The following is a 24,064-nucleotide window of genomic DNA, read 5'->3' as shown; positions in this document are numbered from 1 at the left end:
CACAGAGATCTACCTGTCTCTGCCTCCCGAGTGCTGGGATTAAAGGTGTGCGCCACCATCGCCCAGCTTCAGCTGAGCTCTTAAAGGCAAAGCATCTATTGTATATATGGGTAGAGGAAAAATTAGGCAACCCCTGAACCTAAAACAACAACAACAAAATCTGTATTCTTAGGATGGGTTCCTATATCTATCAGACTTAGATACACTATTCTAACTTAAGGAAATATGTACTTATTTGAAATTACAAATCTACTCATCCATGTAATTCTCAAGTATCTATCTATCAAATCTTTTTAAGATGGCTAGAAAACTGACAATCTGACACCAATTACTTCCAGCTAATGAGGAAAATCCCCAAATGAGCAATTTGCAATCTTATACATGTGTTTTACTCCAAACTACATAGTCTTTTAGCTTCCTAAACGAAGTACCTGAGTGAGAAAGTCAGAAACAACGGTCATCTGACCCGTGAGGTCTTCAGCTAACAGTGCTGAGCTCCCTGTTGTATATATCCCAGGAGGAAAGCACGTGCCTCAAAGAACTGGGTACCGACCGCGTTTACCCATTACAGGGTTTGCTGAAGGAGCGACAGACTGTCTCGCTAAGCAAAGGCCTCTGAAAGAACTGACGTCAGAACACAAACAGCATTGGCCTCTGCAACGCCATCCACATAGGCCATAGCCAAGCAGCAACCACCTCCCCTGAGAGAAGGCAGGGCTCAGGTCGGACCCAGACATGGCGACAGATGTGAAAATGCTCTGCCAATGCCAAGGCTATGCAAATGAGATCGATGGCGTTCTCACCGCTAATGGTTGACGAAATGCCAAGCAGTAAATAGAAACAGTGGAGCCTTGAGGACATCAGCTACAGCTTCCGATGGAAGTTTAGATAAAATACTTCGGGAGTAGCAATGTGACACACACTAGACGCCCCATAAATACCTAAGACCTGGGCTACAAGAAAATCAGGTGATGCACCAAGCTTACCAGCTTGATGAACCAAGAATCAACGTAAGACACAAGTCGGGGTGCCCCGCTACCAAGCCCAACTCACATCCTTAGACATCCTCACTAGAGCCCACCTCACAAGTGGGAAGCCACCACCGTAAAAACAGGGCACTCATCTGCACTTAAACACAGCACAAAAGCCACCTACACACAGAAGGAAAAAATTACATGAAACGCCACCCCTCCCCCACCCAGGAAACCCGCCGCTTTTAGTTCAAACCCTGCTTTCTGAACCATTAGGAACTCGTTTTTCCATTCCTTAAAAATAAAACCTAGGCTAGAGCCAGGCTGGCACTGTATCCTCAACCTTCCGTGGGCAAATGGGCTTTAATCGGTTTTTCCTAAGGAAAAAACCGTGATGAATTCGGGTGTTCGGTATTCAAATTACGGCCAGTTATTTCTGAAGAAAGATGGTTCTTTTGTTCTTTTTTCTTTCAATATATCATCCGGGAGACAAGCCACGCTGTCTGGGTCCCATGGGAACACATTGCCGACAAATCAGGGGGGGTCTAGGCAAAGCAGGTCGGCCAAGTAACAAGAGAGACGCAGGATGAATTTTAAAACATGTGGGCCGTAAATATAACAAGACCCAGATGGAACACGACGTGGCAAAGCCCCCAGTGCTAGGGTCCATCTGACCCCCAGGGAAAGATGACAACAGAAACCATACAGCAAACCCCCAAAAGTGTCTGAACAGAACACCCTGAGATGGTGTGGAGAGTGCCATTGTATGAATTTATTATGTGACTGATAACAGTTGATGAAAAATCCCCACAGCCACCATGGTATTTCCATTTAAAAAGTGGAGACAAGGCAGAGTTACAGCCATCTGTTGGCCTTCAGCTCAGCCACCCGGGGCCCTGTGGTCCCGGAGCTGTGGAGAACACTCTAACGTGCTGGTTCCCACAGGCCACACTGAACCAAGGGCAGCCTTGGACTGGGTGAACTGAGACTGTCAGGGTGCTAACCATCCAGAAGATTCTGAGCCTGGAGCTACGGAGGAGTACCCGGAGGAGTACTTCTCTTCAAGGAACTATCCGCACTGCCTTCCCAAGTGACCACTGCAAACAACAGCTGTCCAGACTGTTCCCCTTGTCGGATACCCTGCAATGGCTGCCTGTGGTACCAGCTCCAATCCCACAGACTTCTGCAAGGCTCTTGAGATGGGTCCCCTGTCACATGAGTTTTGGCTGTGCCCTTCCTTACAGGCTTGCTCCAGCTCTCCTTAAGCCCTTACACCCTTTCCGAGGTAGTAGTGGCTAAGAATGGCCCCCATCAGTTCATACATTTGAATGCTTAGTCACCAGAAAGGGACTCTGAAAGGATGACAAGGATTAAGAGGTGTGGCCTTGGTGGAGGAGGGTGTCAGTGGCGGTGGGCTCCGAGGTTTCAAAAGACCATGCCAGGCCCAATCAGTCTCTCTCTCTCTCTCTCCACTGCCTGGAAATCCAGATGTAGAACTCTCAGGTACTTCTCTAGTACCATGTCGGCCTGGGTGCTACGTTCTCCTCACCATGATGATAACGGACTAAGCCTCTGAAACTGTAAGCAAGGCCCCAATGAAATGCTTTCTTTTGTAAGAGTTGTCTTGGTCAGAGTGTCGCCACACAGCAAGAGAACAGTGACTGAAACAGAGGTCGACATGCTCTTACACCTCAGCTCCAGCCCAGCATCACCTCTCAGAAGGCAGGAGAATGCCCTCCCTCCAAGCTGCCATTGCCCACATTTGCCATGCTTGTATTGCTCCAGGTCAATTTGGGGGAGACTGGGTCTTCTCCATAACTATTATCCAACAAGACAGAGAGAGTGCCTGCTGTTTGTGCTTGTAATTGAGTCTGACCTGAACACTCAGGAGTCCAGACAATGGATGTTCATGGTGTGGGCAGCTCCTCCTGGCTGCCCACAGTGCCAACTTTAGTAGCAACGGAGGGTGTGAACGACCCAGGGGCCACAGTTCTGTGCTAATAATTGGTAAGGGCCGTTCCCATCAGAAGAAACACAATGCCGTTGGGCCCACAAGCATCCAACCAATTATGGTGAGAAGGATCCACACCGTAGTTTTGTAGGTAATAATAACAAATGATGGCTTTGGGCAGAGATGAAAGCAAATACAAATAGAGGAAAGATCCATGGAGCCTCCCCTTTATTACTGGAAATGGGAAAGGCCTGCCTGGAAACCTCAGACACATTGGTCTCTCCCCCTTATCATATTTCAGAAATCATGGACCCTCAGACAATCTGAAGCAGTCTCTTCGTTACAGGGCGAAGGGGGTGGGGAACGCAGGTCAGTAGATTTATTGTTTCCAGATGTTTGCAACTCTGAGATCTGCAGGAGGATTTCACAGAGTAACACAGGACAGCATCAGGGGTGGGCTGAGCAGGATGGGGAGAGAAAGCCACAGGAGCAGGGAAATGTCCTACAGTCACGAGGACTCGTTACCTCAGGGATAGGCAACAGACCCTTCCCCCCAGCTGTGCAGGCTCAGAAGAGAGTGGAGAGGTTTGTTTTAAACCAAGGGGACCGGGTCACGGTCTTCCTACTGCAGACCCATGGCAAGCCTGCACAGAGAGCGGCAATGTCAGCAAAAGAAGACAGTCTTGCCTCTGACAGTGTGAGCAGACAGTCATTCCCTTGGGGTCCTACCACGCAGATCTTTGAGGCAACAAGGCTGTAAGTGTGTACATAGAGACCCTTGCAGCCCCCGAAGAAAAAACTCCCCAGGCTGGAAGTTCTATTTGGAACGATCCATTTGATTTATAGCAACATCTGCCGCATGGAAATGTCACAGAAGTAGAATTGAGATGGGAAAGCTTGGGGGATACCCTGTTTTTGAGCTTAAGGATGCTGACCGCCTATAGTTTATAGTGGACAAGGCTTCTATCAAGGAGTGTGTATGGCAGAAACAAAGAACAGAAAAGACCCAAACATACAGCCCTCTCTACGGGTTCAGTCTCCCTGTAACAACACTCCTTCACCAGAACAAAACATTTTCCTCCCCATTGTTGATCTGATTTCATGCTGCGACTCACTGAGCACCATGGCAGGCACCTTTTCCATGTCATTTGTTACTGTAACAATAACAACCACAGACACTAGCAGGCTATGTAAATAAGTGCGGATGGGTGGGAAAGAGAATATTCATGTATAAAATGCTGCTAGCATACTGACAGCAATAAGCTTGCGATATAATTAAGATTTTTTATTAGATTAATTCATAAGAAAACAAAATACTCTTTCTTTACTATTTTAGGTATATAATAAACTTAAAAATGAAACTTACTTTTTCATTTAGGAGGCTGAGGTTTGTAATATTTATGGTTTTTGTTTTGCTTTTGTTTTTCCATGGGTTATGTGTGTGTGGTATGTGGTGGATGCATGTTCACATGTGTGTGAATTGATGTTGGCTGTCTCCCTGATCACTCTCAGGCTGGGTCTCTTCCTGAGCCCAGAGCTCGCAGATCCATCAAGTCTAGGTAGCCACCTTGTCCCAGAGAGCTGGTCTCCTCCTCAGGTGTTCTGGAATTACAGGCAGCACCACACTCTCCCCGAGTTTATGTAGGCGTGGAGGATCTAAACAGGTCCTTATGCTTTCACGGCAAATGCTTTCATCACTGAGCCATCCCCAGCCCGTTTGGTTTTGTTTCTGGAAACTGTATAGTCCCAGCTGGCCCTGAATTGTGATATCCCTGACTTCATCTCCCCAGTGCTGGGACTGCAGGCAGGCACCACTGTGCCTGACTAATACATCTTTTTTTCCCCTGAGACCATCTGAATAAAATCAGAAGGTTACCATGGCAATCTCTGATTTCTTGCTCTTTTGCCATTTGCTTGATCTTATCACTTTCAGAACAGAGCAAGCCTTCCAAGATTTACATGGTAGGGATGTGCTAACCAAAGCAGCAGCCGGACTGCACAGGCTGCTGCAATGCATGCTGGTCAATGGCTACAGCTAGAGGCTTTCTCTGGAATGCAGGCAAAGTTTTTGTTCACACCAGGTGAGCTGCTGGATGATGACCCCAAGTCATTTTCTTTGCTATGAAAGCTCATGACAAAAAAAAAAAAAAAAAAAAAAAAAAAATCACAGAAAGTCCCAAAATACTCACATTAAAAAAGAATCCCTATTTCTACAAAACTGAATGCTTGGAGAGACAAATGAAAAGTGGGGGGCTGGAGAGATGGCTCAGTGGTTAAGAACACTGACTGCTCTACCAGAGGTCCTGAGTTCAATTCCCAGCAACAACATGGTGGACCATAACCATCCATAATGAGATCTGGTGCCCTCTTCTGGCATACAGACAGAATACTGTGTGTGATTTTATATATATATATATAAAATAAATAAATCTTGAAAAGAAAGAAAAGCGGGGAGCTAAAAACAATTGCTATCAAATTAGGTGTGGGTAAACCAACTTAAAAACAAACAAACAGGGAGAGGAAACAAAAAAAAAAAAAAACATTGGGAGTTCAGCAGGGGCATGGGAAATGTAGAAAGGTGCATTTAAAAAAATCTAGAGAATCTTCGACTGCGATTCTTTGTCCTGGTCTAAGGAATAACAAATGAGGAACAGCGGCTGACATAGGCCGTCTGTTTCAAGAGCAGCTCTCAGAGTCCTTCTCAGCAGACAACCACTGGCCGCAACAACAACAAAGTGGATCTGCTGGAAGACTGAAGGCTGTCATAACCCTGAAGTTTAAAACACCTCGGACCAATTTTTAATGCTTAAATGTGCGCTGGAGAGATGGCTCTGTGGTTAAGATCACTTGCTGATCATCCAGAGGACCAGAGTTTGGTTCCCAGCACCCATACTGGGTGGCTCAAAGCACCTCTAACTCCAGCTCCACAGGATCCAACATCCTCTTCTGACCTCCTCAGGCATGAGCATGCACACACACAAACCACACACACAGAGTCACACACAGTCACACACACACACACACACACACAGTCACACACACACAGTCACACACACACACAGTCACACACACACACACACACACACACACACACACACACACACACACAGACACACACACACACGGGTTCCCAACGCGAACAGAAAGAAACTAAGAGCCATCTAGTGGATCTGTGTGAGGAAAGACACACAGATCTGAAGGATGGCCAATGCTCTTCAAAAACAGCCAGAGTGAACAGATCACAATTCATTCACAGGATGAACTGATCTACCGAGCCTCTCAGATTAAAATCACTTTGCATCTGTTTTTATAGGTCTTGTTCTTGGGTTGTATTACAGAGATCTGGGGCCATGGTAAACAGACATGAAGACAGAGGACCCCCGTTAGACCAGGCCCTCCCTGTCCTTCCGCATCCAAGCCTGGACCTGTTTCTGCCCCACGAGGATGCTCACGTGGACACTGAGGTGGGGGGCTTACCTTCTGCCGCTGCTGTATGTTGGCCACCGTGTCAGGCTGGAAATCCAGCTTGTCTGTGCGGCACAGCTTCCAATAGAGGATGACGACAATCACAGTGACCACCAGCACGGGGATGACCACGCCAACCACGACCCACAGGTTGCTGCTCTGTGACTCCGGGGACGGCCTCTTCACTCTGTCCACAGCTGCAGATGAGCAGAGGAGGGAGAAAGACTCTCAGCAACACGCTCTTCCCTCATTTGCTGGACAGAATATTCCTTCCTCCGAGAGACTCGGGGGTTTGTCATACAGCTCACGCCACGAAAGAACCACACACATTCGAATGTCGCACAAGGAATGGACCAGGGATCACAATGACACATACGATGTGTCAAGAGGACAAAAGTTTGGTCGATTCTAGTCTCTCGGTGTCTAGTTTATTCTTCCTGCTCCATAACATCTCATAAAATAGTTCTGTACAGCTTCATTCAAAATGGTTCTCTTCAAAAATGAGAAGAGCAGCTACATGTTCAAGACAAGGTATGAATGAGCACCGTATCCAACGGAGCAGGAATGACCCCCCCCCCCAGGTCTCTGGAAAGAACGTGAGCTGGAACTTGGAGGTCTGGGAAGGAAGCTCTTCCCCATTCTACCAGCTCACTTCCCTCTGTGTCCTCACTTACAAATGTTTACTGATGGTGCCAGACACCATTCTAAAGGCAAGGTGTGCTGATGCACTAGCAGACCAAAGCCCTCGGAGGGCATTGCTTCTAGTGGCTGGAGGGAAAGCTACCGAGCAGTGAATCCCCGAATAATGGTGTCTGATACTAGTGCTACATAACGAGTTACTGTTGTGGAATAATCTTTTTGTACACTGTGAAGATGCATCGCTCTGATTGGTTTAATTAAAAAGCTGAACGTCCAATAGCTAGGCAGGATTTCTAGGCACAGAGGACGCTGGACGAAGGAAGCAGGAAAGTAGGATGGACAGTACGTAGATGAGGTAAATGAGCCTCGTCGGGGCAGCCCAGATGAACAGAAACGGGTTAAGTTGTAAGAGCTAGTGGGACATGCCCTGAGGTACAGGCCGAGCCTTCATAAGTAGTAATAAGTCTCCGCGTCACTACTGGGGAGTGACGGTCCCAACAAAAACGTATGACTACAAGATTGGAGCACCCAAAAAAGGCAACTGGGCACGTCCACCTCAGCACCTGAAAACCTGACAGAGACGGGCTGTTCACGGCTGCACTCACCACGATGATGATGGCGGAAAGCCCAAGCCATCGACGTGTGAACGGAGCGACAAAATGTGGTACAGCCACACAGCAGAGCACACTAGTCAGCTCTTCAGTAGGAAGTGGGGTACTGTGGAGCTGGCTCATTGGGTAAGCATACTTGCTGGATAAACGGAAGGACCTGAATTCAGACCCCCAGCACCCAGGTCAAAGAAGGGCGTGGTCACAGTCCCACCTGTAACCCCAAAACCCTGTGGCGCAGAGATAGGAGGATGGCTGGGTTTAACAGCCACCAGCCTAGCTCCAGGTTCAGTGAGAGACCCTGTCTCAGAGGAACTGGGTGGAGAATGACAGAGTGGGACACCTGTCTCACACACAAACACAGAAGAAAAAAGAAGACCAAGAAAGGAACCTCAAAATAGCCACGACCGGAACGGACTCTGAAAACACGCTCTTTGAGAGAAGCCAGACACACAAGGATAAGCGTCGTACCAGAGAGGCACCTACAACAGTCAGATTTAGAGACAGAAGAAAACTGGCTGCCAGGACCCGAGGGCCGCTACGCAACGGGCAGAGCTCTGTACCAGCAGAGAGGAGGTGGCTGCACACACTGAGTACACCCACTGCCACTTGTTTATGTGTGTCAAGATGGTTTGGAGAAGGTCAACAGGGTTACGGATGTCTTTCTTTCCTTTTGTTTTTGAGATTATAATTACGTAGTTTTCTCTCCTTTCCTTTTCTCACTCCTTCCTAACTACATGTACTTTCTGCTGGTGCTATTAGCGCACCACCGCCACTGTACTACCACCGCTCCCATAAAGAAGACTCTTGGGTTTAACTAAAGGGAATGCTTGTTAGGAAACTGAAGTCTGAACATGGGGTTTCGAGGTGTTGTCTTCCTCACCTGTGACCTTTGAACCCTGGGAACATGGGCCTTCCTGGGAACTGCTTTATTACCGGTGTCAATTACTGGATGGCATTAAAGCGAACTGTACTCCTTTGGAATAGCCTGTCTGCACTCACAGCCATGCCCACACACCGCAGCCTCTCACCTTCCACGCCTCAGATGACCCTGCAGGGACCCTTCTGCTCCCACCCCTCTCCAATTCCCTTCGCTAGCCGATCCTCTGCCCTGTGTCCTCATTCCATGCTGATCCTTTGCACCCCTGGTACCTTACTGCTCTTTTAAAAATCCCCTTCATTCATCCTCAGCCTTAGATGCTGTACAGCTCCTCCTTGCTCTGCTCACCCCAGCTTCCAAGCACTGTCTTTTCAAACACCCCTAAATTGTGATCGGCAGGGACTAAGCTCTGAGCTTCTTCCTGTCACGGTAGCTAATACCTGCTCCAGGATCAAAATATGTCTGCTCAGAGACGGAGCAACAACACAAAAAGATTATATTATTATTATTATTATTATAGATTATTTTTATATGTATGAGAGCTTTGCCTACATGTATGTCTGTGAACCACATGTATGCAGTGCACTCGGAGGTCAGAAGAGGGTGTCAGATACCCTGGAACTGGGGTTACAGGGGTTGTAAACTGCTGTCTGGGTGCTGTGACTCCATCCCAGGTCCTCCGGAAGAGCAGCCAGTGCTCTTGACCACTGAGCCTTCTCTCTACCCCCAACAAAAAGTCTTAGAGAAGTTTATGTTTAACAGGGGGAGAACAAGGTCTGTATCTACATCAACAGCTCATGCTGCTAAGAACAAAGAAAAATGGGCATGTTGACAGCTCATAGAGGAGCTGAGGGAACTGGTATTCTTCTGAGTTCTAATCTAGGAAAACCACAGAGGCAGGTGTCCTCAAGGTCCCTTTGGCTGGCCCTGGTAGGAAGTGAGGCTTCTTCTACCAACCCTGAAATCCCATATGGCCTTGAGCGGTCCTCAGGTCAGGTGACTCAAGTTAGGACCCGTCATGGACAAGGAAGGAGAGGGGAACCAGACCAGGGTTAAGTAAGCTTTTAATGAAAGGAGTAGAGCGCACCTTGAGATGGGAGGGTGGGCAGGTCAGAGAGACACGACCACCCTAAGTCTTTGCTCTCAGGGCTTTTATTGAGAAGTCAGGCAGATTCAGGCGGACACAGTTCCTAGGTGAGGACACAGAGCTCCATGTGTGTGGAAACCAGGCTGGGCCTTTTCGGATCCTTGCACATGCATGTTTAGTATGGAAAGCCACGTCACAAGGGACGACATACATGTGTGCTGTGTAGAATTCACTGTGCGGGCTAGCTAAGCTGTGGAAGCCCTACCATGCACAGACAGGCCTGGAACCCCCTGTGCAGGTTCTGTAGGAGTCATCTGAACTTGCTGGGGTCTCACGGCATGTGTGTGGTCCAAGTCAGCGTGTGTATTTTAGATGGAGGAAACGGCTCACCACATTTCACTGTTTTCAGTCCTACCTGCTCTCACTCCTTCCTGCCTTTGGTTTCTCTTAGCTTTGGGGCCAGCTAGACACTACTTATGGATTTCTCATTATTTAATAAAGCCAGCACCGGTTAGTCGTGTAACTCTGTGGTCAGTGACAAGCACTTGGAGGACTGCTGACCTGCTTGGATAGGCCAGCACATGAAAATCTGTACCAACACCATTCCCTAACTCCCGGCCAACCCCAACAGAAAGGTGCCTCTATCCTCTTGAAATCAAGCTTGTGTACACCACGGAGGGAGGCAGCTCTCTCATCGCCTGCCCCGGCTCTGGATGCAATGTCAGGAAGTGCTTTTTTATTATTTCCTCACTGATTTGAAACAGACCCACTACGCAGTCATCTCGGGCACACCAAACAGCCTACTAACGGTATCCCGTCATCTCTCCCACCACTGTCCATCACACGAAGGAGGTGCACACAGCGGCCCTCATGCTGGTTAGTCTCCAGGGACAAGGACTGATTTCCCCAAAAGCCTCCTCCAAAGGGTGATTTCAAAGGGACTGTTTAAAAGCTGGGCTGGAGGAACACCGCTGTGGTTAAGAGCACTTGCTGCTCTTCCAGAGGACTTGGGTTTGGTTCTTAGCATCCACATGGTAGTTCACAACCCTCTATAATCCAGTCTCAGTGGATGCAATCCCCTCTTCTGACCTCTGTGGGTATTGCATATATGTGGTACACAGATATCTATACAGGCAAAACACCAGTACACGTAAAATAAAAAAATAAAATTAAAGAAAAGAGTTTAAAGCTGCATTGTTGACTTTATCGGGGAGAGCAGGGTGCAACAGCTTAAAGCTGATATAACTGGGCTGCAATGTTCCAGAAGCTGGACCTGAAGGACGTGAAGACATAAACCGGAAGATGCCTGGGGGTGGATCGCCTCCATACGGAGCATCTCATCTATATGGCTCTGCCAGAGTCACTCCATTTATTTTAGAGATGTATTTATTCTTATTTTATGTATATGAGTGTTTGCCTACATGTATGAATGTGCCCTGTGTATTTGGTACCTGCAGAAGCCAGAAGAGGATGTCAGGGTCCCCTGGAACTGGAATTATGATGGTCATGAGGGTGCCTGGAACTGAACCCAGGTAATCTTCAAAAGCAGCCAGTGTTCACAGCCACTGAGCCATCTCTCCAGCCTCATTACTCCATTGTCATGAAAGAAACTGGGTACTGTATGAAGACTGAGAGTCACATGGAATGCCTGTTATAAAGAAGCTGGCTAATGATTTCATCCAGAGAGTTGTAACTGATGGAGTGGACATAAAAGTTCTACTTGTTACAGACAACCTAGGCTGTAATAACTAACCTTCATAATGAAATACAAAGCTACTTGAGAAGTACAGAAACATGTCTCGTGGTCATAGCATGCCCTTATGTCTGTGACGCTTGGCCTCTGTGAGTGTTGATGGATTGTAAATTATGCCAACTCCACTTTCTTACAAGTGTTAATTACAAGATTATGTCTGAAATGGGACTGTCTTAGTGGTCATTTCTGATTGCATGTTTACATCTGTCTAGGGTGTATTTGTGAAGAGCCCATTTTACGGACATCAGCACGCATCCACAATGACATTTAAGCACAGGTCCATCAGTCTATGTTTTTAATAAACACACTGACAAAGGAAAAAAACCTTGCATTGTCTCCTACCTCTCCTCAGTAAAGTTCTTCAGTACTCCTCTGCCATTAAGACATCTGCCTATCCCTCTCCTTCGGGGAGCAGGTTTGCCCACACACTATCAAGGCTGCTCTGGATCATGGAGGGGAAAACACCACGAGGAGACTTAACAGCCGTCTGACTTGTAAAATCCGATTTACAGAGTTATTTTCTCCATGCTGCTCCCCATTCTTCATTTTCAATACACACCCCAAATCTGGCATTTGGAGAAGAGGTTTTGAGAGCAATCACTGCCAGAGGGCAGGGCCCAGTACCTTCCAACAATAATAAGAACTAGCAAACACGTCTTTCTAACTGGGCCGCAGTGTGAGGCGAGGGTGAGGGAGAAACACACTGAAGAGAGAGTGAGGATCAAGGGACTCCTTTGTGCTCAGAGACCCCGAAGGAAGCCGTCAACCTAGAGGGCACCTCCCGGCTTCCTGAGTGACTCACTGACCCCACCAACACGCAGGGTGTGACATGGAAGATTTTGGAATAAAAACAGAATAGGTACCTTATTTTACCAAAGACAGTTTTTAAAGTGAAAACCAGTACGGAGTAGGGAAAGAGTGTTCGTGTTGATGTAAGGTCCTGTGACTCACTAGTAACTCCGTGAATATGAGGTGTGAGGTAGGAAAAGCAACAGCAGTGGCCACAGTCACACAGATGGAAATAAAAATAAAGAGGGTTTCGGCAGAGAAAGTACAAATAAAGCCACGCAAGCCTGACGTCCTGAGCTGGAACCCTGGAACCCCATAAAGATGGAAGGAAAGACCTGAGTCTACAAGGTTGTCCTCTGATCTCCACAGAATCACCACTGCATGCATACACGTGTGTGAGTGTACAGAGTGTATATTCTGTAATTTTTAATAAATAAATTTAAGAAAAATACAAGAAAGTCTCAGCAAATGGACATCAACAGCCAGCCTCTCCCATAAGCACCACTTCAGGACAAGGTTTTAGGACATAAATCTACACACGGGTCAGAATGGGTCTCTATCAGAACACAAGAGGCTTTGGACTCCAGCATGCTCAGCAGGGTAAAACTCCTGAACTTACGCTGGGCAATGGCACCTTGAATCCGGTAGCCTAAGATGATGGCCGCTCTCTGAAGGTCTACCTTGTTGATCAGATCTGAAGACTCGGCTGCAGTGAGTCTCTCTCCATCTTGATTCTCCACAAAGTAGATGAGCTGCACGGGATTGTCGTCTCCCTCCAGCCTGGACACATTCACTACCTGCGACAGACGGAGTCCATCAGCATCAGGGAAGCTCAGGCTGCCAATGCCCCTTCTCAGGGCACTCAGTCCCTAGTGTGTGACTTGGGATTTGTCCTAGCCCTCTTCCAAAGCTCACTACCACATCCGGAGTCCCAAAATCTCCTCGGTGCTCACTACTGGTGGAGACAGAGTTACAAGCAAAGTCCCTCTGTGTGGAATAGCAACTATACTTTGTTTCAATGTCTTCTTTGAGACAAAGGGACCAACAGCATGCATAGAACAGCACCAGACAGTCTGGAATTGTACCAACAACCTCCACCAAGCTCACCATGCCATGGGAGTGTACCTATACTCCTACCCTCTAGACTAGAAAGTCTGGGGAATATAGGAGCTGCTACAGCTTCTTCTCACAGAACTCATTCTCAGTGGCAGCCACTTTGATTAAAGACTGTGAAGGTTGTCCAGTCTAGAAGGAGCCATAGAAAGGTCTAACTCCAGCATTCTTTCTGGATGACGGCTAATCAGATTTATATTGGGAATCACAATATACAAGGTATCTCCGAGTCAACCACTTGGGTGACTAAAAGTATGTGTGTATTATACAAGTTATGAGGCCCAATGAAGAAATTTTGAGAAACACATGTAAAACACTATAAAGAATAAAATGAAACCCTCTTGAAATTCAACCAATTACAGAAAACCACTCTAAAGACTTGAGCATAGTTCCCTGTGAAAATTCTGTATTGCTTTCAGGTTTGTTCTTCAAGTTCCTCTCTACAGCTCCTTTTCAGAGCACATTTCTGTATTACTAATTTTTTAAGTTGCTGGAGGATATTCCAATACATACAGATTAACTCTTTACCCACTCCCTGATTCCTAGAGAGTTCTATGTTGGCTCAATGTTTTCTTATCTTTTGTTAATTGGGAGGGGGTTGAAACAAGGTCGCACTCTGTACCCTTGGCAGGCTTGGACCTTGCTGTGCAGACCAGGCTGACCTCTACTTCCCTGGTGCTGGGATTAAAGGTGTGCGCCACCATGCCTGGTTCTTTTGTTCGTTTTTGAAACTACACTTGTTTGTGTGTGTGTGGACACACGTGTCCCTCCTTGTCGTACGGGTGGAAGTCAGAGGACAACGTGCAGGAGGCCCCTGCACTCACACGCACGTGCAAAACAAAGTCGGCTCTCTCCTTCTACCACGTGAGGCCTGGGGCTCGAACTTGGGTCATCAGACTTGGTAGCAAGTGCCATCTCACTAGCCCCTGTTCAGTATTTTCCTTTTCAGAAATAAGGTTCAGGCAGAGAGCCTCGTACTTCTGTACACAATATCCTTTGTAGAGACCAGAAACAGAGTGGCCTCCGGGCGATCCGTCAGGGGGCACTGGTCTGAGGAAGCTTGGTTACCTTCCACAGATCTGATGCTCCGACCTTAAGAAGCTGGAGTATCCAGTTTAACACCTGATCACCCAGGTTCCTGGTGCTCTGTAACTGCTTTACATGCACACTCAGCCCTTGTGAAGCCATGGGCTATTGGATAAGGCAAGGCCTTCATAATTTATCTTAATTTTTATTTCGTTGTATGCTTATTTAATTAATGGTAATTTACTAGTGCTTTTTCCTTTCTTTTTTATTGTTTTTTTTTCCTAAGTATTTGGGGCTGGAGAGATGGCTCAGTGGTTTAGAGCACTACTGCTCACAGAGATCTGAGTTCATGTCTCAGAACCACATCGAGGCGTGGAACTTTTCAGATCGAGCAGAGCCAGTATTCTGTAGTTCGAGCAGCTGGTCTACAGAGTGAGTCCAGGAAGGTGCAGCTACCAGAGACTGTCTCGAAAAAAAAAAAAAAAGAAAAAAAAAAGAACCCACGTGTGGCGGCTCACAGCCAACTCTAACTCCAGCTTCAGAGGCATCCAATACCTCTGGCCTCCGCAGGCCCCTGTACTCACATGCACGCACCCTATACATAATTAAAAATAATAAAACAAGTGTTTAAAATCTTAGCACTCTGTAAGCTTCCCCGGGGTGACTGCCCCTGGCAAGGAAACCATTTGGGGGCCTAAGAACCGCATTTCCGGGCGGGGAAGAGGAAGCAAGCCTGGGAGGGACGCATTTGGTGAAGGCGCTGGTGGACAGGGACACTAATTCTAGGTAAAACTGGCACCCTAACCTACCCATGTCACTTCCGTATCTTGTTCTCACACCCCGCCCCGCCCACCTGTCACCCTTCACTGCCGGGTTTCACCCCAGTTCTGGGTTTCTGAAATGTTCTGTGAACCCCATTTTCTGTGATCCTCCAGGATTGGTAGAAAAAGAGACTCATACCATTCACACCGAGACAGGAATTAAGCAGCAGCTCCACCCCCAAAGTTCTGTGAGTATGTGCGTCTTTAAATAGGTCATTTTTCAGTTCAAACAGCTCTGCTCCTGTGGTCTGCCTGCCCGGTTCCCAGAGAGAAGACGATTTGGGTAACAGAAGACAGCCAGGTTGGCGGGAGGTGGGGAAGGTGAGAATTCTGAAAAGCGGGCAGAAAATGCCCTCTGTCTGCTTACGACTCCCCCATCAAGGATTCATTTCTAAAATGTCGCTAGTACCATAAAACAAGGTCAGCTGTCGGTGATTTTAAAAGTCGCTCTTCAGAAAACAAAGCCTTATGACGACACAGGAAGCCAGGGGTAAGTTTTCTTCCACGCTCCCTGCATTCTAGGGCTAGGCCAATGAATTGCTAAGGTTTCCGTCTGGACCCTAAGTCAACTCACAAGGCTGCCGTGTTCAGTAGAACACTTCACGTCGGGCTTTTCCCACGTGCATGAAAACAGCAGAGTTCCCGGGGCTTTTCCTCTGCTCCCTACCCTCCTTGAGCGAGTACCTGCACCACACTGTTCCCGGAGGCCACGGTGGCCCTCCGCCACACTCTTCGCCTGGTGGGCACCTCACTGAGCAGCTGGGCCAGTTTGCGCTCCATCTCCGCCGGAAACACTTCGTTATGGAGCTGCTTCTCCACGACGCCCAGGAGGACTGTGTTCAAGAAGAAACAACGCACTCAGAGCAAGTCAGCGCAGAGAGTCACGAACATGGGGGCAGGGACCACAGCGTGTGTGCACATGTGCAAAATCCCATACAAGATTACCACAAACACTACCTACTGGACGGGAGACGTAACGGGGGGATCTCTATGGGAACAGGGTAAAGGGCCCTCCAAGTGGCCCGAGACCATGGCAAACTGAAGAGGAGAAGCCCCGGAACTCAGCACTGGGAGCTCTGAGCACAGAGCGTCTAACAAGATCAAACAAAGGGTCCCGTCAGTCTGCGCTACCTCAAACTTCTGGACAGTCTGAGTTCTTATCTTGTCTTTGAACATAGACTTACAGCCTCCCTTAAGGAGAGGGCATCTGCCTGCTCCTTGCTATCTCTATCAGACAAAAGTATCTCAACAGATAATCGGCTTATCCTCCAGTTGGTGGGGAAAGAGCCAAAATGGTTTCAGCTCTCTCTGAGGTCCAATGCCAGGCAAGTCACTCAACACTCTGAGGTCTGGAAAACGGCATCGACGCACTGTACAAAGAGCCGAGGCCACACAGGCTTCAGAGCCCACACACGGTGACTGTCCCTACTTAGACACTCTTTTCTGTATGACCGGTCCCATGCTGCTGGCACACTGGGATCTGGGACTCTTAGAATTCAGGGACCAGGTTAGAGAGCCTTGCACTGAAATATCATGTCCTCAGTCTACATACATGGCCCTGTCTGTGCCCAAGTCTGTCTAAATACCTGACCCTGGTTCCCAAACTACCAATACCCCATCTAGCAATACTTTCAGAAAAAAGTATTTTCAGCTTGCTTCTGAGCTTTATCCTACGTCAGGTCAGGAGACAACTGCAGATCCTGGGTAGACTCTGCCCTGGACTTGATGTGTGAGTTCTAAAGCAGTCCCTTCTGTGCCATAACTCAGTGGGACACATTCCCATAGCCCAAATCGAACCCCTTTTCTCATTCATTCTCTGCCAAGAATTTGAAGTACATCTTGTCCTCGATTTACGAATCAGGAAGGGTGCATCATTCCCCATATGCCCCCACAGACTTCTTACTGGAGAGGTCCCCAACATTACATAAACTGAACATACCTGTTCTGACCCAAGAGGACTTCAGCAACTGAGACAGGTTGAGCTGTGGGTACTGGAAGGCTACGAAAGGCAAGAGTCGGAAAAAAAGGACTGTGAGAAACGTGTTTTCACTCAGAATGCAAGTATTCTGAGAGCATGGGGTAAATCATAACACACTACCTTCCCTACACTATAGCACTCTTCGAGACCCCAAATACCAAGAGTATGAAGACAGACAGACACCAGTTTCTGAGTCCCTAGGAGAGGGAAGGATAAAAGGAAAGAAAGGGGCTTCTCTGGCCTCATCACGGACCACTGCATCACACACAGGTCACTGCAACGGCTCAAAGCATTTGTAAGCTGTGTTTTTCAGAGCCAAGGGCTTTCTCAGCAATGCGTCAGGGTAAAGTGAAGCATGTTCTGGCTTGCTGGCAACTGTCTCTGGGTGCTCCTGCTTATTACTTTAGCTGTATGTACATATACTGTACAAAAATAAAAACTGTTGTGTATAAATAACTTCAATCTATCTACTTGTCTGTATACATTTTTTATGATTTATGTATTTATTTATTATTTTTTTTCCAAGACAGGGTTTCACTCTGTAGCCCTGGCTGTCCTGGATCTCGCTCTGTGACCAGGCTGGCCTCCAACTCACAGAGATCTGCCTGCCTCTGCTTTCTGAGTGCTAGTATTAAAGATGTGGACCACCCCCACCCCGCTTTATGGTTCATTTTTAATCATGTGTGTTTGTATGTGTATCTGTACACATGTGAGCGTGGGTGCCCACAGCGGCCCCTGGAGAAGGAGTTACACAAGAGCACCACATATGTACTCAATCACTGTGCCAGGTCTGCAGCCCCACCTTCATATTTTATAGCTTCTTCCTGACTCAATTAATAATATATCCAAAGCCATTAAGAAACACAGGTCAGGATACTTGGCTGGTCCATTTCCAAAAAGAACTTTATTTTATTTATCTGCCTGCCCTTAACTCTTTCTAAAGCAGACATCCCCTCGTCTTCCCCAGCTGCCTGGCAATCTGACTGCTTCAACCAGGAAGGTTGTTTTCATTTATTACTTTTTTTTAATATATTTTTTTAACTTAATGCACAGTAGAGTTCACTCTTTCCGGCATCCGGTTTCATGGGTTTGGGGAAATGCCCCATTGCATAAGCTTCATCACCAAGTGAGGACCCCGAAGTTTCATTCCCTAGCCCCCCTCCCCAAAGCCACCTCCCCTCCCCTTCTGCAGACCAATGTCCTCTCCACCTTTACCCGCGAATAGCTGTTCCCCATCCCATGGCTTCCTGTTCTCTAGACCCAGCACACTGTTTATAGTGCCCCTTCCTTCTCAAGAGCCACAGGAAAGGGAGGCACAGGGCAGAGAACTGCTCTGAGCCTGCCCTGGCTGCGCTTGGTAAGTCCTGATTTTATTCGGGAGTTCAGTCAAGTATGTCCTGTGGAAAAGAAGGCCCAGGGAACCTGCTGTGTATGACATTACCAGGGCAGGTGCACAGCACTACACATTCATTTAAACTGCGAGGCGTGAGCCCCACCACGAACCTACAGACTCCGGGGTGCCTGTGTCAGTGTGTGTCCTCTGGTGGTCAGTGGGCCATCCCGGCCAGAATTTCATGACGGAGACGTCGTACACGTGAGCGAGCAGGAGCACAGGAAAAATCCTCTCTTCATCTGGACGTCATTTATTATGACCCCCAAAGCACTCTAGAACAACTGGGTCTTTCTTTCTCTCTCTCTTGTTTTTTCATTTTTTTTTTTTTTTTTCCGAGACAGTGTTTCTCTGTTGTAGCCCTGGATATCCTGGAACTCACTCTGTAGCCCAGGCTGGCCTCAAACTCAGAGATTCACCTGCCCCTGCCTCCCAAGTGCTGGGATTAAAGGTATGCGCCACCACTGCCCCACCAATTGGGTCTCTTTTTAAGGTTAAAGATATTTTAAAGTAGAGATCTATCCACAAAAATCCTGGCAGCCCCTTGGCCGGCGCTCCCAAGGAGCCAGGAAGTTACTCACGTTCTGCGATCTGCAGCACTGGGTACCCCAGGTAAAAGCTGAACTCCACCACCGTCAGGTTCCGGAGCAGATCGCTCACCTCTGACCCATTCAGGAAGCCCTGCATGCCTTTAACAGCAAAGATGATATTCACTGGGCCCCTGCGAGGAGCCACCCGTGAGGAGCCAACAGTGACATTCACAATCTGAAAGAAGGAGGTCAGAAGACGCCTTTGGAATAAAACGTGGAGCTGAAAGCCTGACGCTGATATCTACCACGAGTTCTCCGATCACTGTTCTTCAAAGGCGGTAAAGAGAAAAGATGTTTTGTTTTTTAAAGATGGTGTCTCACTAGACTGTCCAGGCTGGGAACTTCTTGCCTCAAAGTGCTGGGATTACAGCTGTGTGTCTCCAAGCCTGACTAAAAAGGAGGTAAACCTCTAAAAGGAGAGGAGCTGGCTTTCCAACCCTGCTCCTTTTTTTTTTTTTTTTTTTTTTTTGTGAGACTTGAAACACTGTTTACTGGAAATGTTTTTTACATTAAGTGGTGAATTGACAGCATGCACCCAGAGCCCCTCCCCCTCCAGTCCCAAATCCCACGGAAGGACAGTAAGTCGAAAAAAAGGGGATAAATCCACCACAGCGCTGAGAAGGGAAGAAAACCAGAAGTCCTGTCAAATTTCTAAAAGATGGAGAAAGGACAGGATGATGGCGCTGAAATAAACCAGGACCGAGAGAGCCAAGAGCCTGAACACACACAGGCAAAGGCTACGACAGTCTCATTCTCCCGCAGGGAGCCTGGGGAGGCCCCCTGGAGAGAGCTGAAGACCTGAGACCAGAAGTAGGTTACTGAGCAGGCATGGTTCAGCTCATTAAGAGGAGGCAAGCCAAGAGTGAACTGAAGCCTCCCTCTTCCTGCCGATCCCACACCCAGGCTGACGCAGGCCCCAGCACGGCCACCTCCCAGAACGGCCAGAGAACTGCCCTCAGAGGAAAACGAGCCCCTCCCAGAGGAGACCAAAGGCCTCCTGTGGGTTAAGACCATCAGCAAGGAGGCGAATGGATGACTCCAGTGTACACCAGAGCTCACAAGACATAAAAGGCAGTCTGTGCCATGAAAACCACTCACAGGGCTCCATCCCCAGAGGAGGGCCTCCTGAGCTCGACACAGGGCAGGCCAGCCTGTCTATTTCCTCTCTGATCACAAGCTGTGCAGCACTGCATGTACAGAACACCGCACTCCAGTGTGTTCCGATACAGCCTACCCAGCTCCCAGAGCTCAGCTGAATTCTCCCATCAGGAGACAGGGCTAACGGAGAGGCAGCCTCCATAGCCAAAGGGGACAGCCAGGCCAACACTGTAATTAACCCCGATCTCCATCCCTCATCACCAACCAACCTCCTACCAACCAACGGCCCCCAAAGACACAGAAAACCGCACAAAGGCAAAGGACAAAGACCGGCACACAAAACAGTACTACAGAGGAAACAGACACGGGAAGAACACAGAATAAAACGGGAGAAAAACTTCTGAAAATCCTACTTAATGTCTTCTGAGACTCGGAAGGCTACTCTGGAACATCTCAGCAAAGGATGTGATGAGAAAGGAACAAAGAACAATGTAGGGAAATGACTAGCCAGAAATTTCAGTATGAATGGACGCAGCTGAAGGAAAAATTAGTGACTCAGAGGACAGACTTCCCAAAATCCCTAACAGAACGTAAAGTTCCATACCATGTGAAGGACAACTAAGAAGCACAAAAGCGGATTCCAGAGCTTCAAAATCTAGAGCTAATATACATTTCAGACAGGGAACAATGTGTGTGTGTGGGGGGGGATGCCACACCATAAAACATCAGCGGTTTGCGTAGAATGTACATGAAGTCAGTCTGTTGATCAAAAAAGAAAAAAAAATCCTCTTCATATTTAGATCAGTGGTTCTCAACCTGTGGGTCACAACCCCTTTGGGGGGTCAAACTGCCCTTTCACAGGGGTCACATATCAGATATTCTGCATATCAGATATTTACATTACGATTCATAACAGTAGTAAAATTACAGTTATGAAGTAGCAACGAAAATAATTTTTGGTTGGGGGGTCACCACACCATGAGGGACTGTGTTAAAGGGTCGCAACGTTAGGGAGGTGGAGAACCAATTGTTAGACGGAGACGCCACATCCCAGAAAAACCCCAATACAGAGGTGGAGCCTCTCTGGCGTGAAAATGAAGTGGCCCAAAGTGCGAAGCTTTCGGAGCATCAATCACTGATCGTCATCAATGATGCACAGAACGTTTTAGATTTTGGATCATTTCCTATTTTCAGGTTAGAGAAACCAAGTGAGTGAAGTCTAGGCAGAATATTCCAGATAAACCTGAAGGCTCCGTTACCTGACACAGCTCCAGCACCAAGCCCTTGGTATCTAGGACACCCACACTGTGGGGAAAGGAAAGTGTATTCACACACTGCCTCCTTGACGGTACAGTTAAGATCATTCCTGCAGGGAAACATGACTGAGTTTCCTGCCTACGACCAGCTCTTCAACTCACTATCTGACTCCCTGATTCGCAGTCACTCTGAAATCTCTGAAGTCATGCTGTGGACTCCATGCCTTACCCAAAGTCAACCCAGCTCACACGAGCTGGGTTCCCGCCACTGGAGGACACATCCTTTTCTGCACCTCCCTCCACCCCCAGGGTTTCTCTGTGTAGCTCTAGCTGTCCTGGAACTCACTTGGTAGCCCAGGCTGGCCTTGACTTCACAGAGACCCACCAGCCTCTGCCTCCTGAGCCCTGGGATTAAGGGCGGCATCACTACACCCAGCGTGGAGGACGCATCTTAATGAAACACCGTGGAGGACAGGGCACCCTGCCCTGTGGCCGTGGCGCACTCACCTGCACTGTGAGGTTATATGCCCCCTGGTGTTTCCGCACTTCAAAGAGAGCAGTCATCAGGCCTTTCTCCACACTCTGGGTGAAGTTGCAGAAGCCAGTATCCACACTTGGAGGCACGAACTGAAGGACTGAAAGAGAAAGGGCAGTCCAGCCCCGTGAATGAGGTGACAGGAGGGGCCAGTACTGACGCAAACTAATGCATCCACTGTCTGACTAAGCAGCACTTGTTTTTGTTTTATGTGTGTGGGTGTTTTGCTTGCATTTATGTCTGCACGACATGTGTGCAGAGGCCAGAAGAGGGCAGAGGATCCTCTGGAACTGAACTGACAGATGGTTGTGAGCTACTCTATGGGTGCTAGGAACTAAATTCCAGGCCTCTGCAGGAGCAACAAGCGCTCTTAACTGGTGAGACAGGGTTTCTCTGTGTAGCTTTGCGCCTTTCTGAGCTCACTTGGTAGCCCAGGCTGGCCTCGAACTCACAGAGATCCGCCTGCTCTGCTCCGAGTGCTGGGATTAAAGGCGTGCGCCACCAACGCCCCAATTTTTTTTTTTTTTAAGATAGCCTTGTGAAACATACTTTTAGTTCTTCTTTAACACAGTAATTATGGTGAGTGACAGAAGTCTCTTTCTTCTGCATATTTATGGTTAGGCAGTAACATTTTAATACACATATACAATGATGTATTTGTTGCTCAGAAATTTATTATTTATATTGGGAATGTTCAAAATTCTCCCGCCGGGCGGTGGGGGCACACACCTTTAATCCCAGCACTTGGGAGGCAGAGGCAGGCAGATCTCTGTGAGTTTGAGGCCAACCTGGGCTACAGAGTGAATTCCAGGAAAGGTGCAAAGCTACACAGAGAAACCCTGTTTTGAAAAACCAAAAAAAAAAAAAAAAAAAAAAAAAAAAATTGTCCCTATCGGCTATTTTGAAACACACAGCCGGGGGCTGGAGAGATGGCTCAGCGGTTAAGAGCATCAGCTGCTTTTCTAGAGAACCCAGGTGTAATTTCCAGAATCCACGGGACAGTTCACAATTATCTAACTCCAGTTCTATGGAATCCAATGCTCTCCTCTGGCCTCTGAGGGCACCACACACACATGGTACAGAGATACATGCAGGCAGAACCCCCACATACTTAAAATAAAATGAAGGTTTTTTTTTTTAAATTAAATATACAGCTTATAGTTGTTGAGCACATTTCTCCTACTTTATCAGACACAAAGCAACTCCCACCCAGCTGCACACTGGAGGGGTTGGCCCTCCTCACTCGACCTGTCCTCCCCAGACTGTCTGGAGATCACTATTCTACACCTGACTTTCACAGGTAGGTGAGAACATGTGGTACTGGGCTTTTTGTTTCCGATAGTTCACTTAGTATAACATCCTCCGGTTCCATCCATGCAAACTGGATAATTGTGTTCTTTGTGGCTGAATGATATTCTAGTGCGGACATATGCCACAATTCTTCATCTGTTCATCTGTCCATGAACACACGGGTTGATTGCCTATCTTGCTTGCTGTGAATACAGCTGCAAAAAGACACAGTGAAGACCTCTCTCCAACATACTACCTTCATTTTGTTTACGTGTGTGTGTGTGCGTGTGTGTGTGCGTGTGTGTGTGTGTGTGTGTGTGTGTGTGTGTGTGTGTGTGTGTGATTCCTGGACCACACAGTAAACTTCTCGTTTTCTATGATGCCTGTATAATCAACATTACATGATCAGGGTGAAAGTAAGACAGTCTGAACTATACAGCAAGACCTTGTCTTCAAAAACAAAACAAAACCAGCAGAGCCTGGAGAGACAGCCCAGCAGTCAACAAAAAGCCTCGCTGTTCTTGCAGAGGACCTGGTTCAGGTTCCAGGACCCCAGCAGGGGGCTCACAACATCCTGTCACTCCAGATCCAGGCGATCTGATGCCCCTGGGCCTCTGTGGTGCACATAAACTCATAGCACACATATACACACTGTGTGTGTGTGTGTGTGTGTGTGTGTGTGTGTGTGTAATTAAAATAAACAAAAACAAATCAGGGCCAGCAGGACGGCTCAATGGGTAAAAGCTCTTGCTGTCAACCCGATGATCTGAGTTTGATCCCAGGAAACCACATGGTGAAAGAAAGAACTTATTCCCACAAGTTGT

At 47.7% G+C, this 24,064-nt stretch overlaps 1 protein-coding gene across 1 annotated transcript in view; it reads right to left on the bottom strand.

The window, feature by feature from the left end:
- Positions 1 to 24,064, bottom strand: part of Kiaa1549 (KIAA1549 ortholog) — a gene marked incomplete at its 5' end in the record, with an annotated part of 128,265 nt that overhangs the window by 37,241 nt on the left and 66,960 nt on the right. Inside the window, 6 exons of the mRNA XM_037204298.1 lie at positions 6,400 to 6,584; positions 12,763 to 12,940; positions 15,788 to 15,936; positions 17,043 to 17,102; positions 19,053 to 19,236; positions 21,923 to 22,050. Of these exons, the coding sequence (XP_037060193.1) occupies positions 6,400 to 6,584; positions 12,763 to 12,940; positions 15,788 to 15,936; positions 17,043 to 17,102; positions 19,053 to 19,236; positions 21,923 to 22,050 (884 nt within the window). The remainder of the gene's footprint in view (positions 1 to 6,399; positions 6,585 to 12,762; positions 12,941 to 15,787; positions 15,937 to 17,042; positions 17,103 to 19,052; positions 19,237 to 21,922; positions 22,051 to 24,064) is intronic.

Source organism: Peromyscus leucopus, chromosome 3 (genome assembly GCF_004664715.2).
Source record: "Peromyscus leucopus breed LL Stock chromosome 3, UCI_PerLeu_2.1, whole genome shotgun sequence".
NCBI lineage: Eukaryota > Metazoa > Chordata > Mammalia > Rodentia > Cricetidae > Peromyscus > Peromyscus leucopus.
This window is presented reverse-complemented; position numbering and strand designations above follow the sequence as displayed.